General features: G+C 54.1%; 1 protein-coding gene across 1 annotated transcript in view; it reads left to right on the top strand.

The window, feature by feature from the left end:
* The window catches only part of LOC138066505 (otoferlin-like), a 91,465-nt gene that overhangs the window by 46,590 nt on the left and 30,184 nt on the right, over positions 1-14,691 (top strand). Inside the window, 9 exon segments of the mRNA XM_068936373.1 lie at positions 5,652-5,780; positions 7,609-7,735; positions 8,040-8,094; positions 9,804-9,935; positions 10,429-10,491; positions 11,396-11,550; positions 13,182-13,302; positions 13,886-13,986; positions 14,460-14,550. Of these exon segments, the coding sequence (XP_068792474.1) occupies positions 5,652-5,780; positions 7,609-7,735; positions 8,040-8,094; positions 9,804-9,935; positions 10,429-10,491; positions 11,396-11,550; positions 13,182-13,302; positions 13,886-13,986; positions 14,460-14,550 (974 nt within the window).

The raw sequence follows: 14,691 nt of genomic DNA on the forward strand, positions 1-14,691 counted from the left end.
GCACCCCCATAAGAAGCCCAGCACCTCCACCACAATGTCAGGATCCCGTCAGCACGTCCACGACAAGCCCAGCGCATCCAACACAAGCCCCAGATCCCTTCTGCACTCGCACAACACGCCCAGCACCCCCAACACAAGGACCAGATCCCCTCAGCACCACTATGACAAGTCCAGCCCCCACAACACACGGCCCAGATCCCCTCTGCACCCCCACAACAAAGCCCAGCACCTCAAAAAAAATGCCCAGATCCCCTAAGCACCCCCACAACAAAGCCCCGCACCCCGAACACAACGCCCCGATCCCCTCAGCACCCCCACCACAAGCCCAGCACCCCCAACACAACGCCCAAATCCCCTCAGCACCCCCACCACAAGCCCCAGATCCCCTCAGCACTCCCACAAGCTCAACACAACAAACACACCGCCCAGATCCCCTCTGCACACCCACCAGAAGCCCAGCACCCCCAATGCAATGCCCAGATCCCCTCAGCACCCTGAACACAACGCCCAGCACCCCCAACACAACGCCCAGATCCCCTCAGCAATCTGCATAACAAGCCCAGCACCCCGAACACAACGCCCAGATACCCTCAGCACCCCCACCACAAGCCCAGCACCCCAAACACAATGCCCAGATCCCCTTCAGTACCCTCATGACAAGACCAGCACCCATAACACAACACTCAGCTCCACTGAGCAGCCCGAAAACAAGCCTAGCACCCCCAACACAACACCCAGATCCCCCGACACAAGGCCCAGCACCTCCAACACAATGCCCAGCTCCCCTCTTCACCCCCAAAACAAGCCCAGCACCCGCAACACAAGCCCAGCACCTCCAAAACAAGCCCATGATCCCCTCAACACTCCCACAAGCTCAACACAACAAACACACAGCCCAGATCCCCTCTGCACCCCCATAACAGGCCCAACACCTCCAATACAAGCCCCAGATCCCCTCCGCACTCCCAAAACACGCCCAGCACCCACAACACAATGCCCAGATCCCCTCTGCACCCCCACAACAAAGCCCAGCACCCCGAACACAAAGCCCAGATCCCCTCAGCACCCCCACCACAAGCCCAGCACCCCCAACACAATGCCCAGATCCCCTCTGCACCCCCAAAACAAGGCTAGCAGCCTGCATGACAAGCCCAGCACCTCGAAAACAAGCCCAGATCGCCTCAGCACCCCCACCACGAGCCCAGCACCCCCAACACAACGCCCAGATCCCCTCTGCACCCCCAAAACAAGGCTAGCAGCCTGCATGACAAGCCCAGCACCTCGAAAACAAGCCCAGATCGCCTCAGCACCCCCACCACGAGCCCAGCACCCCCAACACAATGCCCAGATCCCCTCAGCAACCCCAAAACAAGGCCCACATCCCCTCAGCAAACCCATTACAAGACCAGCTCCCCCGACACAAGGCCCACATCCCCTCAGCACCCCCAACACAACGCCCAGCACTCCCAAGACAAGGCCCAGACCCCTCAGTACCCCTACGACAAGCCCAGCACCTCCACCACAATGCCCAGATCCCGTCAGCACGTCCACGACAAGCCCAGCGCACCCAACACAAGGCCCACATCCCCTCAGCACCCCTAAAACAAGGCCCAGCAACTCCAACACAACGCCCAGCTCCCCTCTGCCCTTCCACAAAAAGCCCAGCAGCCTGCATGACAAGCCCAGCACCTCAAAACAAGCCCCATATTCCCTCAGCACCCCCACAAGAAGGTCCAGATGCCCTCAGCACCCCCATGACAAGCCCAGATCCCCTCTGCACTCCCACAAGCCCAACACAACAAACACACAGCCCACATCCCCTCTGCACCCCCATAACAGGCCCAACACCTCCAATACAAGCCCCAGATCCCCTCCGCACTGGCACTACACGCCCAGCCTCCCTAACACAAGCCAAGATCCCCTCAGCACCACTATGACAAGTCCAGCACCCCCAACACAAGGCCCAGATCCCCTCTGCACCCCCACAACAAAGCCCAGCACCTCAAAAACAATGTCCAGATCCCCTCTGCACCCCCACAACAAAGCCCAGCACCCCAAACACAACGCCCAGATCCCCTCAGCACCCCCATGACAAGCCCAGCACCCCCAACACAACGCCCAGATCCCCCAAAACAAGGCCCAGCAACTCCAACACAATGCCCAGCTCCCCTCTGCACCCCCAAAACAAGGATAGCACCCTGCATGACAAGCCCAGCACCTCGAAAACAGGCCCAGATCCCCTCAGCACCCCCAACACAAGGCCCAGCACCCCCAACAACAAGGCCCAGATCCCCTCTGCACTCCCACAAGCCCAAAACAACAAACACACAGCCCAGATCCCCTCAGCAGCCCAAACACAAGGCCCAACACCTCCAATACAAGCCCCAGATCCCCTCCTCACTCACACAACACGCCCAGCACCCCCCACACAAGCCCAGATCCCCTCAGCACCACTATGACAAGTCCAGCACCCCCAACACAAGGCCCAGATCCCCTCGGCACCCCCACAACAAAGCCCAGCACCTCGAAAACAAGCCCCAGATCCCCTCTGCACCCCCACCACAAGCCCAGCATCTCCAATAGAAGCCCCAGATCCCCACCGCACTCGCACAGAACGCCCAGCACCCCCAACACAAGGCCCCGATCCCCTCAGCACTCCCACAAGCCCAAAACAACAAACACACAGCCCAGATCCCCTCTGCACACCCACCACAAGCCCAGCACCTCGAAAACAATGTCCAAAAACCCTCAGCACCCCCACAACAAGCCCAGCACCCCCAACACCACACCCAGATCCCAGTCAGTACCCTCATGACAAGACCAGCACCCCCAACACAACACCCAGATCCCCTCTGCACCCCCAAAACAAGGCCAGCCCCCGCAACACACGCCCAGCACCTCGAAAACAAGCCCAGATCCCCTCTGCACTCCCACAAGCTCAACGCAACAAACACAAAGCCCAGATCCCCTCAGCACCCCCAAGACAAGGCCCTGCACCCCCAAGACAAGGCCCAGACCCCTCAGTATCCCTATGACAAACCCGACACCTCCAACACAATGCCCAGATCCCTTCAGCACCCCCACCACAAGCCCAGCACTCCCACCACAATCCCAGCACTCCCAATACAAGGCCTAGATTCCCTCAGCACCACTACGACAAGCCCAGCAATCCCAAGACAAGGCCCAGACCACTCAGTACCCCCACGACAAGACTAGCACCCCCAACACAACGCCCAGATCCCCTCAGCACCGCCCACCACAAGCCCAGCACCTCCAAAAGAATGATCAGATCCCCTCAGTACCCCCAAAACAAAGCCCAGCACCCCCAACACCACACCCAGATCCCGTTCAGTACCCTCATGACAAGACCAGCACCCCCAACACAATGCCCCAGATCCCCCAAAACAAGACCCAGCACCTCCAACACAACGCCCAGCTCCCCTCTGCACCCCCAAAACAAGGCCAGCCCCCGCAACACAAGCCCAGCACCTCGAAAACAAGCCCAGATCCCCTTAGCAACCCCACAACAAGGCCTAGCAACTCCAACACAACGCCCAGCTCCCCTCTGCACCCCCACAGAAAGCCCTGCACCCGCAACACAAGCCCAACACCTCCAAAACAAGCCCCAGATGCCCTCAGCACTCCCACAAGCTCAACGCAACAAACACGAAGCCCAGATCCCTTCAGCAGCCCCACCACAAGCCCTGCACCCCCAACGCAATACCCAGATCCCCTCAGCACTCCCAACACAAGGCCCAGCAACCCCAACACAAAGCTCAGACCCCTCAGCACCCCCACCAGAAGCCCAGCATCTCCAATACAAGCTCGAGATCCCCTCAGCACTCCCACAAGCCCAACACAACAAACTCACCGCCCAGATCTACTCAGCACCCCCAAAACAGGGCCCTGATCCCCTCTGCACTCCCAAAACAAGGCCCAGCACCCCAAAAACAAGACCTAGCTTTCCTCAGCACCCCCACAACAAGCCCTGCTCTCCCCAACACAAGGCCCTGATCCCCTCAGCACCCTGCATGACAAGCCCAGCAGTCCCAACACAATGTCCCGATCCCCTCAGCAGACCCACAAGCCCAGCACCCCCAACACAAGGCCCAGATCCCCCAAAACAAGCCCAGCAGCCCCATAAGAAAGGTCCAGATCCTCTCTGCACCCCCGCGACAAGCCTAGCACTCGCAACAAAAGGCTCAGCACCTCCTGCACAACGCCCAGATCCCCTAAGCACCACCATGACAACCCCAGCACCCCCAACACAAGGCTCAGCTCCACTGAGCAGCCCGAAAACAAACCTAGCACCCCCAACACAACAAGCAGATCCACTCAGCACTCCCAACACAAAGTTCAGTGACCCTCAGCACCCCCACAACAAGCCCAGAACCCCCAACACAAGGCCCAGGTCCCCTGAGCAAACCTATGACAAGACCAGCTCCCCCAAAGGGCACGGAGGAGCTGCCCTCCCTCACTCTCTGTGTGGCTCTTGTTGCCGCAGCCTCCTTGCTTCCCCCCCGGCAGATGGGGAGCTTTGGGCAGAGAGGCGGGAGGCAGGGTTAAGGGGAGGCCTTGGCTGCAGAGGTCTGCCCCTGCGGCAGGTGCTGGAATGGGGAGGGCACTAGTGTGTGCCTGTGGCCTGTGCAGATGCCCCAGGAGCAGGGGGAGGTACAGGCCGGGGCAGAGCAGGATGCAGCCCAGAGGCAGAGAGGTGGGCATGGCCGTGCTGAGCTGCCGAGGCCAAGAAAGGATTGTGGGGGCGCGTGCTGAAAAGAGGGCAACAGCAACATCTGCACTGCACAGGCAGAGCCGGATGGCTCTGTTTTGGTGAAAACGCACCTGTTCTTGTCATGGTGCAGTGATGAGCTGCAGAGCACAGCAAACAGACGCAGCAAACAGACGCAGCAGTTTGCACAGCAGTGTCTGGGCTCTGCCTGGGCCTTTTGTGGGCCTTGTTGGAAGTTGGGGAGGCTTTCTGGGGACCCCCGAGGAACTAGACGGTGCTTGCTGCTAGCAGGAAGGGAGAGCTAGGCAAGGACTACTGCAGGGGGCCTTGACTTAACTTCTCCTGGGAAGTCCTAGCTAGGTGGGGCTGCTGCTAACGAGCTCTCTGGGCTGGCCTGGTCAGAGGGAGTTGGGGCTTTTGTTTCAGGTGGCTCCTGATTGGGTGGGTCAAGCACCCTTGTGAGTCACTGCTGGGCAGAGGCCTATGTAAGAGCCAGGCCTAGAGCCCAGCTCCCAGAGTGGGGCCAGCAGAGGCAGCAGTTTGGGCAGCAGGCAAAGAAGGTGCCTCTCCCTTTTCTGCAGTGGTGTGTCCTTCCTTGGGGCATGGTCATGACATGCTGCAGAGCACTTTCCCCAGTGGCTGTTGGAGGTGCTGCCTCAGTTGTGTGTGAGACTTCAACCCAGACAGACCCTCAGACAGCAGATGCAGCTCTGCAGGTGTCAGGCTGCAGGCAGTGCCTGGGGCCTTTCTGTGAGGCCTGGGCTGACAGTCAGCTCTCCTGTGCAAGGTGTGCTGTGGTTGACCCTTTGTATTGCCAGATAAAGGAGCTGGGGGAGGAAGTGAGCAGGAAGTTAGCAGTCCCTCTTCTAACCTCAACCATTCTGTGATTCTGTGAAACCTCCTGTTGTCCCCTGTGTCACAGAGAACACCACTAAAAGTACAGGATACAATGAGTTCTTTCCCACGTCTTCTTCCAGAGCTGGGAAAGGAGTTTTTTCAGCCATGAAGCTTGGCAAGACGCGTCCACCAAAGGATGATCATCAGAAGCAAGGTAGGTGCTGGGAGGAGGTTGTTCCCTGATCCAGTACTGCTGTTCCAGGAAAGCCCCTGGTTCCATCCACTTATGGATGAGACCGACCCTGACCCCTCCCCCCCGGCCCTGTAAGTGGCACACATCAACGCTGTTGGTAACTCAGGGATTAGGCAGGGAGCATTTGGTGGACAGGGTGAAGGCTGGAGAGAGGGTCTCCATGGGGGAATCTGGGAAGCAGGGATAGATGGAGAGAGCCTTACACTGAAGGCTTTGCCAGATCTCACCCGCTTTGTGAGATCATGGTGAAACCTGGAAGTCAGGTGGGCAGTTTCTGGCTTATTTTAAGGATTACTTGCAAGTGTAAGAGCAAAAAGCGTGATTTAGCCCTTTCACTGCTTCTCTGTGATGCATGGAGACCTGCATGAATAGCGTTGCAGCAGCACAGTGAGAGGTAGGGCTCTGTTGCCTCAAGGTTGTCCGTTCCAAGATCTCGATACCTGCTACAGTGCTGAAATGGGACACCTTTCTGGAAAGGCAGAAGGTGGTTAGCGATCAGAAATTTGTTGTTGTTTCCATTCGGCTCAAATTATGATGTTTCAGTGACAAAGAAATTGAGGAATGCCTTTTTGTGGAGGAAGACCAAATGTTGCTTTAGATATTCTTCATGGGCAAATCTTTGTTGTTCAGCCAGCTTTTAAGAGAAGAAAGGAGGGATTTGGCCTGAGACACTATAGAGGTAGAGGCCTTGGCAGACTGTAGAGGCATAATACTGAAACTTTGGTGATCTTCCTGCCCTCCCCAGTGAAAGGGTGTTCTTGTGGTGAAGACTTCACCTAAGGTGATGAGGAAAGCCATCTGGGATGCAAAGGCATGAAAAGGCTGTACTTCCAGATTGTGGAGTACATTCACATGTAGATTTACCAGTGGTGGGGGAACAGTTGCAACAACTGTTCATGTGGTCATTGCCTCACAGCTGTGTGTATCCTTCCTCCCCCTTTGCCCTCCACAGGGCGTGGTCCTCCCAGCATCCCTCCTGAGTGGTGGTCTGCTTCTTTCTGCCATCCCAGGCAGATTGCCAGTTCTGCTCAGGTCAAACAAACCCACTGAATCACTGCAAGCAGAGCTGGGAAGGTGCTGGTCTGTCCCTCCACCCACACGTGGCAGGATGGAATCTGCTTAGGTCCCTCAGTGGAAATGAGGACACTCTTTTCACACACAACTTGCTGCAGTGCCTCTCTCCACCTAGGAAAGCTTTTCCTAACATCCAGCCTAGATCCCCCTCACTTCAGCTGAGGCCCAAGGTTATTTCTGTATTATCTCACAGAACCGGGCCAGACTATGGTGAAGCAACTGATCCAAGTCTTGGATTAGCCACGAGGTAGGAAACCTGTTTCCCAAAAGCGATGTCTGTGCTCTATGCGTGGTTTTGGTAGTATTTCCCCCTGTGCCAACGAAACAAACCAGTGACCCTAAAGCAGCTCCCCACCTCCCTTCATCCTCAGCAGTGCATCACCTTATGGCAGTTAGAGCTGCAGCACATGTTCACATGCTCTTTTACCTCGTGAAGTCTGCATTGCTCATTTGTCAGATTTCAGTTTTCCAAAGTTTATTGCCTTCATGAAACTGTGCTGGCACACAGCACAGGTGGAATAATGTGTCACGCTACGCAAACCTCTTTTAAAATCCATTTTAAACCAGGTTGTCTGTGACCTGACCAGGTGACCACTGTTCTTTGTATTACCAGGAGAGGTTGATAGGATGTATTGGTTACCTTTCTCGGAGTCTTCAATTATCCACCGAGTGGAAACAACAAGAGACATTCTTTTGTCTGTGTGCCTTTATGCAGAGGAACCTGCTGTTTTGGAAGCAGAAGACCTGGGCCGAAAAGCCATGAGACTAGGAGGTGGACTGGACCCAGACACAGTCTCCTTGGCTTCCGTCACGGCTGTAACCACCAGTGTCTCCAACAAGAGGTGAAGGCCAGATGTGAGCTTGTGCAAGCCAGGAGGTGATGGCAAACTCTCAGACGTGCCTGCTCCCCAGAGCCATGTGTTCCCTGAGCTGAGATATGTTGGAAATCACGTTGCCCCATGCAACTGTTTTCAGAAACGCTTGAACAAAGAATGTTCAGTGGCATTTCACAGCCCCTGGAGTTTATATTCCTCTCATGCCAAGGGAGCTGGCACTGCGAGGAGTAACGCTGGGAAATGCTCTGTCACAGTCTGCAGTGAGTTCATCTGTTGTTTGACGGAGGTCTTTTTTCCTGCCCTTTGGAAGGTCCAAGCTTGATATCAAAATGGAGCCGAGTGCTGGGAGGCCGATGGATTATCAGGTAGGTGACAACGCTGTGCCCCCAACTTCAGCTCGGGGGGTTCAGAGCCCAGAGAGAGACCATTTCACAGGGAGCGTTTAAGGGGAGGAAGAGGCGAGTTGAGAACTTTTCTTTCACACTTTCTTGGACCACAACTATCAGCAGAGTAGTTACTTGAGGAGCTGAATCTCTTAGTTGAAGCCTTTGTCCCCGATGGCCTGTGGGACAGGTCTGGGACCAGGAGGAAGGACTGACAGTCACTTGAGCAGGCCTAGGCTTGCTGGAGTCCCACCGAGGCTGTGCCTCCTCCCCGTGCAGCAGGTTATGGACCTTGGCATGGCGTTGTTGGGAGCGAGTCCAGCGCGGGTTTCAATGTACTGCGCTCACAAAAGCAACTGACAATTTGTTTGTTAAGTCTGAAGGCTGGCTCACGTGTGAACGACTGTTTCAGGTATTGTTCCTGTGGGAGGATGACTTTCAAAAAGCTGGTGTTTAAATGCTAGAGTGATAAGCTATAGCTTAAGTAGTTAACTGGATTTGCTGTCCATTGTGACAAGCCCAGAAAGCCCAGCTTAATCAGGGTTTGAAGCAGGCAATCTCCAACACAGTTCTCTTAATTTCCAAAGGCTTTCAGTACCTGTTTTAGCGTTCCCAATTGACACGAGGCCTGGCTGGCAGTACTCGTTGGATTTCCTCTGGTAGGTTGGTGCCTGGTTGCTGTTATCTTGTTCCTCTTCTCGCTTTCCCTGAGTCATGCTGATTCGGCAGCCGTTTACTTTTCTGTCCTTGCGTGTTAGTGCAGTAGCACGTTCCTAGGGATGTCTGGGACCAATGCAAATAATGATTTGTTGTTAAAGGTTTATTGTAGACCACTTACGGCGTCCACTTCTAAATCCCACGAGAGACCAGTTGCCATCAGAAGATGCAGTAGAGCGGTATGTGGAAGAGGTTTAATTATACGCATAAAAAGCCTAAAGCAAGTTGCGAGGACTGAGTGTCCCTGGTTCGGGAATAGTATAATCAGAATGTAAGGAGGAGGAGGAAGGTGCAAGACGAATTATGTGCAAGACAGAGCAAGAGGTTCAGTTAATTGGCCAGTGCAAACAGGAGTATCACAAGGCTGCTCTTCATTGGGAATGGTGAGGGAACAGAGCAGTGACCTTAGCTGCTTACCTCCTCAGAAGGAGTCTGAGAGTATTCGCACCTACCTTGCTGCGCTTTAAACGAGGAAGGGATTTGAGCTGGGTTTGTTAAGCTGGTGCAGCTTTGGGTGAGGGGTAGGAGGTTGCATTTGCAACTCAGCTCCTCTGCAGTAAGTCAGTTTGTGCAGCAATCAATGCCAGGCAGTCTTGTCCTCTTCTTTAGAGAGCTCAGCTGTCTTTTATGAGCGGTTTACCCCTTGTATTTTTTAGCAGAAGCAAGTTAAGCCAGTTAGGGCATCAGTAGCAGAGTGTCTGCTCCCGCAGCTTAGCTAAATCTGTTCAACTTTGTGCCTTACGTGCTCTTGGAGCAGAAGAGCCATCTGAACGGACAGGGCTGCTCTGATGCGCCTACCTCCCATGCCATGCCGCAGCGCGCTCAGGCTTGTAGGAGCAGCCCTGTCTCTTTTGTGTGATGAAGAGAGACTACCCAGCTGCCACCCCGGCACTGAAAGCACCTTGGAGAGGAGAGCCAGGTGGAGACATGGTTTAGGGCAGCCAAGGTGGAGGTCCATGAATCTCTCTCCCCAGGTCAGCATCACAGTCATTGAGGCACGGCAGCTGGTTGGGCTCAACATGGACCCCGTGGCCTGTGTGGAGGTTGGAGATGAAAAGAAATGCACGTCCATGAAGGACTCGACTAATTGCCCTTACTACAATGAGGTGAGCTGGATTTTTCCTGAGGCGCTGCTCCAGAGGCTTGTTGCTCCTCAAGGCCTACACTGCAGTTTGACAGCAAATTACATTTATTTGACTTTGGTTTTTCTTTTTCTTCTGTTACCTTTTGCTGGAGTAAGATGAAATCAGAAACCATGCAGAAGGAGGGATGAAACCTTGGCCCTCTGGTATTTTACAAAATGGTGACAAAGAACCAAAGCAAGACAACCCCTCACTTGATCAGTTTCAAATTAAATGAGCCTGTGCCCACTTTCTGAGTCTTTCCAAGAAGTTAATGCTTTATTTTAGTTTCTCAGATCACTGATGCTGTCAGTTGTTGGGCTGACATGGGTCCCTCTGCAGCTGTGACGTGAACTGCAGGCTGTTCCTCTGCCCAGACACGTCTCTGTTGGTGGGATATGGACCATAATGTTGTCCTTCAATTCAGAAGGAGCCCATGCCTGCTTCCCTGCTTTCACGCATGCTCCTTCTCTTTCAGTACTTTGTCTTTGATTTCAGTGTTCCCCCAGATGTCGTGTTCGATAAGATCATCAAGCTGTCCGTAGGTGAGCATGGTTGTGTTGCCCTTTTCAGTGGGCTTTGGTGGAAACCAACCCATTTTACTTACTTGTTGGGATGGATTTAAGACCCTTGATGCGAGACCTCTGGCAGGAGCGGAGGTGCTCAGTCCCTCTCTCTGAGCCCTCATGTCCTACGAGCCTCACCTCCTTTGCAGACCCCTCCAGTCCCTCTGTCAGTGTCCTTATTGCTGCAGCCACACCCCCCTCCACTCGTGTTCCCTCTGTTGCTCTGTGGCTGCTCTCTGGTATTTCCTAGCTAGGCAAAACTAAGCCTGTCTCAGGATGTCTCTTTAGGCTTGGGGAGAAGCAAGAGCTTCCTGAGGCTGCCAGTGGATTCCCTGAAGCATGAGGGTGGGTACAGCTCTTGAGGAAATTCAGAGTTGTAAATAATGAGAGCAAAACAGAGGCTCCAGCTCTCCCCAGAGCCGCAAAGGAAGACTAGGAAGGAGATTCGTAGATTCACAGATCAAAGCAGGCTGGCTAGGAGCATCCACATCTATCCCATGCATAGTCTGGCTGTGTAATTTCTCCCAGGAAGGGAATTAAAGCATAGATTTCAAGCATCTTTGAGACACTTCCTTGAGCAGAATGTCTCAGTGTTTGGTGCCATAGTAGCTGGAACACTGCATCTTGTTTCAGAGATGATTTTTTTTTTTACTTTTTTTTCCTATTGAATCCAAGTGTACACTTGCTTGCAAGACTGCTAAACAAGAGCTGCCAACCACACTGTGCTTCATAGAGTGATTATATCTCCTGCCCAAACTAAGCAAGATGCATCAAATCCTTTAGAAGGGTTCAGTGTCAAACATTAGAAACAGCCCTACCCCTCCCAGCATGCCTGGGCACAGAAAAAGCTCTGACTTGTTGTTCTCCCTCGCTTTTCAGGTGATCCACTCAAAAAATCTGTTGCGCAGTGGGACTTTGGTAGGCTCCTTCAAGGTGGATGTTGGAACTGTTTACACCCAGCCTGGTATGTCACCACAATTTGCAAGGGGTCATATAGATGCCTACCTTCACCATCAAACAAATGTCTTGGCAAGGTAGCCAGGCAGTCACTAGTTTCCTTTGGCAACACTTAGTCAACTTAATTTTAGTATCCCAGGTGCAAGCATGTCATCTAGGCTCCTTCTGCAGTCCGAAAAGAGCCCTCAGCATCTCCAGAAGATGGTATATCCCATTCTAGGATAAGGCATAATGCACACAGGTAGAATTGTCCTCAGATGTGCCATTCTCTCTCCACTGACCTCCTAAGAAGCTTAGATTAGCTTGCTTAGGCAAGATGTTGACCTTTCCGAGAGCTGAAGGTCTAGCCCTGTGTGGCTGGCCTTTAGACCAAGACAGGAAGATGCCCAGTGTGCAAAGAAAGAGAGGTTAATTAGAGCTTCTGTGAGAATGTCATGTTGCTCACTGATTTTGTAACCTAAGGGTGATTCCAGTTGCAGCAGGATCTGCAGTGGCTTTATCCAGGGTGAATCCTGGCTCACAGCGGATGCTCAGGCTGCCTTGGGCAAACCAGAAGCATGAACCTGTTCTGCAGGGCATGCCTGCGATCCTGGCTCTTCCCCCCCCTTTTCTGTGCCATGACTATTGTCTCTCCATGCCACGTCCATCCCACAGACGAATGGAAATCTGGCAGCTCTGCAAACAGCAGAGACCTCTGCCTGTTGTGAAGGCCAGGGGGGTCTATAAGAAATGCTCGCTGGCTTTCAGAATAGGGTGTTAGTGCTTTGGTTTCACTTGTGCTCGCTCATGGTGTCTGCCTGCATGCGCTGTCACACTGGAGCACCTGGCCAATGCATGCAGCCCCAACCCTCCCTGGGCAGAGGCAGGGGTTAACCCAGGCAGGGCATGCCTGGGGGCAGTTTGGGTGGGCCTTGGCTGGGAGGGGAAAGTTCCCCCCAGGCATGGCTGGCCCAGCTGTGGACTTGGGTGGGGACCCGTCTGGTGCTAGGAATCACAGAATGGTTGTGGTTGGAAGGGACCTCTGGGGATCATCTAGTCCAACCCCCACCTCCGCTCAACCAGGGTCACCTACAACATTTTTCCCAGGACTGTGTCCAGATGCTTTTGAATATCTCCAAGGAAGGAGAGTCTGCAGTCTGTCTGGGCAACCTGGTCCCGTGCTCTGTCACCCTCACAGTCAACAAGTTTTTCTTCCTATTCATATGGAAGTTCCTGTGCTTCAGTTTGTGCCCGTTGCCTCTCGTCCTGTTGCTGGGCACCACGCAGAAGAGTCTGGCCTCCTCCTCTCGACGCCCTCCCTTCAGATACTTGTCCACATTGATGAGATTCCCCCTCAATTTTTTCTTCTGCAGGCTGAAGAGTCCCAGCTCCCTCAGCCTTTCCTCCTAGGGGAGATGCTCCAGCCCCTTCATCATCTTAGTGGCCCTTTGCTGGACTCACTCCAGGAGCTCCATGTCTCTCTTGTATTGGGGAGCCCAGATGTGGACACAGTACTCCAGATGCGGAAGGGTGCTAGGAGAGATGGAGTCTCTGTCCTTGAATGTGCAATTCATATATGCTACTCCCAGCGCCTTTCCTCTTGGCCTGACTTCATGTATATCCATTTCCCCATCACAACACTCTGACATGCTGGGGGAGGTGGGGGGCAATGGCCATTCCTGTCTGGGAGTGGTCCTACCACAGAACATCCTTCTGCTTCCTGTTGCAGGAACTGCTTCCAGGTGCCATACTTTGAGAAGAAGGCCTGCAGGTACATCAAGAGCTGGTGGCCAGACCAGCGCCGGAGACTGTATAATGCCACCATCATGGACAAGATTGCAGACAAGGTGGTCAGTATGTGCTGGGGATGGAGCTGGCTCAGGGGATGGGGTAGGCCATTCCTGGCACATCCCGGCTCCCTGCATGTCTCTGCAGCTTGTTACAAAGCAGGGCCAGACCGTTGCAGAGAGCCTTTATCAAACTCATGCCAGGAAAGAGGAAGCTCCGCAATACTGAACACTCCACAGAATGAATGGCCAAACCCTGGGGGTTGAATGAATTTTGGTGTGGGTCAGACCCAGAGTGTCCCCCGGAAGGCTGAAGGAAGGTGGGAGACTTTACCTGCCTGGACTCCTGGAGTGAGCCCCTTTTGTGGCAGAGCCTCCTTTGTAGCCTGAACTGATTGCTGAGGAGCCTTTGTGATGCCTGCAGGTGGAGAGAGGTGAAATTCACATCAACTGAAGCCAGCCTCCCCCAGCCAAACATGTGCCAGAGCTGAGCTCTGTGGCAGGAAAGCCTGGGGAAGAAGCAGGTGTGTGCTATTGGCAGTGCCAGGGCTGCTCTTCATGGAGTGGCTGTGGTGCTAAACCTCAGCCTGCTGTGGGGCTCTGCTCCACTGCCCCCTTCACTGCTTCCCTCCCATTGCCATTCCAGGAGGAAGGCCTCAGTGATGTGCAGGAAACGATCAAGACAGAGAAGCCACAGCTGGAGCGCTGGCTCCGAGGGGTCCTGGAGGAGCTGAGCAGTGGGTGCTTGTGAGTAAAAGACTAGCAAAAGCTGCCCACCACAGACCTGTGCTCTCAGCTGGGATATGGGCAAGATCATGGGACTGAGAGCATAAGCTCCCCTTGCGTTATGCTCCGAGATGACAGGCAATCATTTTCTTGGCTTAGCACACCACCATATTGATTGCCTTCTGCCTTGGAGCATGGGCGAGGTGGTACTCGCCTCTGAATTCCAAAGACCCCCAGCCAGTGATGAAAGCCACACAGACTCAGTCTTGTGGCCTCCACAGGCTAGTGCCTGAGTGGTACCTTCTCCTCATGCACGTCATTGAGTGCTGGGTGTAAATAGGCCACTTGGCTGCGATTGCAGCGCACACTGAAAGAACAAGGGTGCTTCTGTGTAGGCAAGTGCCCTACTGCTAGCAGAGATCCAGCCTGGCAAGGCTGCTTGCAGAGAGCCAGCAGGCTCTCGCAGGATTCATGCTGACGAGCTTTTCCATCAGGCGCTTTGTGACCTTAGCTGACAAGGACCGGCACCACTCTTCCCGCACGAGGCTGGATCGAGAAAGACTCGAGTCCTGCATGAGGGAGCTGGTAAGTGTGATTCAGCTGGGGAGGAAGATTCGGGAATGGGGCTGGACCCCATCAATGCGGTGGGGAACCTTGGTCCTTAGGGGTCTTGACTTCCAGTCTCTGCGGATTGGTGGTTTGAGGTTTATTGCTAAAGAGGGGGAC

Source organism: Struthio camelus, chromosome 3, assembly GCF_040807025.1.
Source record: "Struthio camelus isolate bStrCam1 chromosome 3, bStrCam1.hap1, whole genome shotgun sequence".
Classification (NCBI taxonomy): domain Eukaryota; kingdom Metazoa; phylum Chordata; class Aves; order Struthioniformes; family Struthionidae; genus Struthio; species Struthio camelus.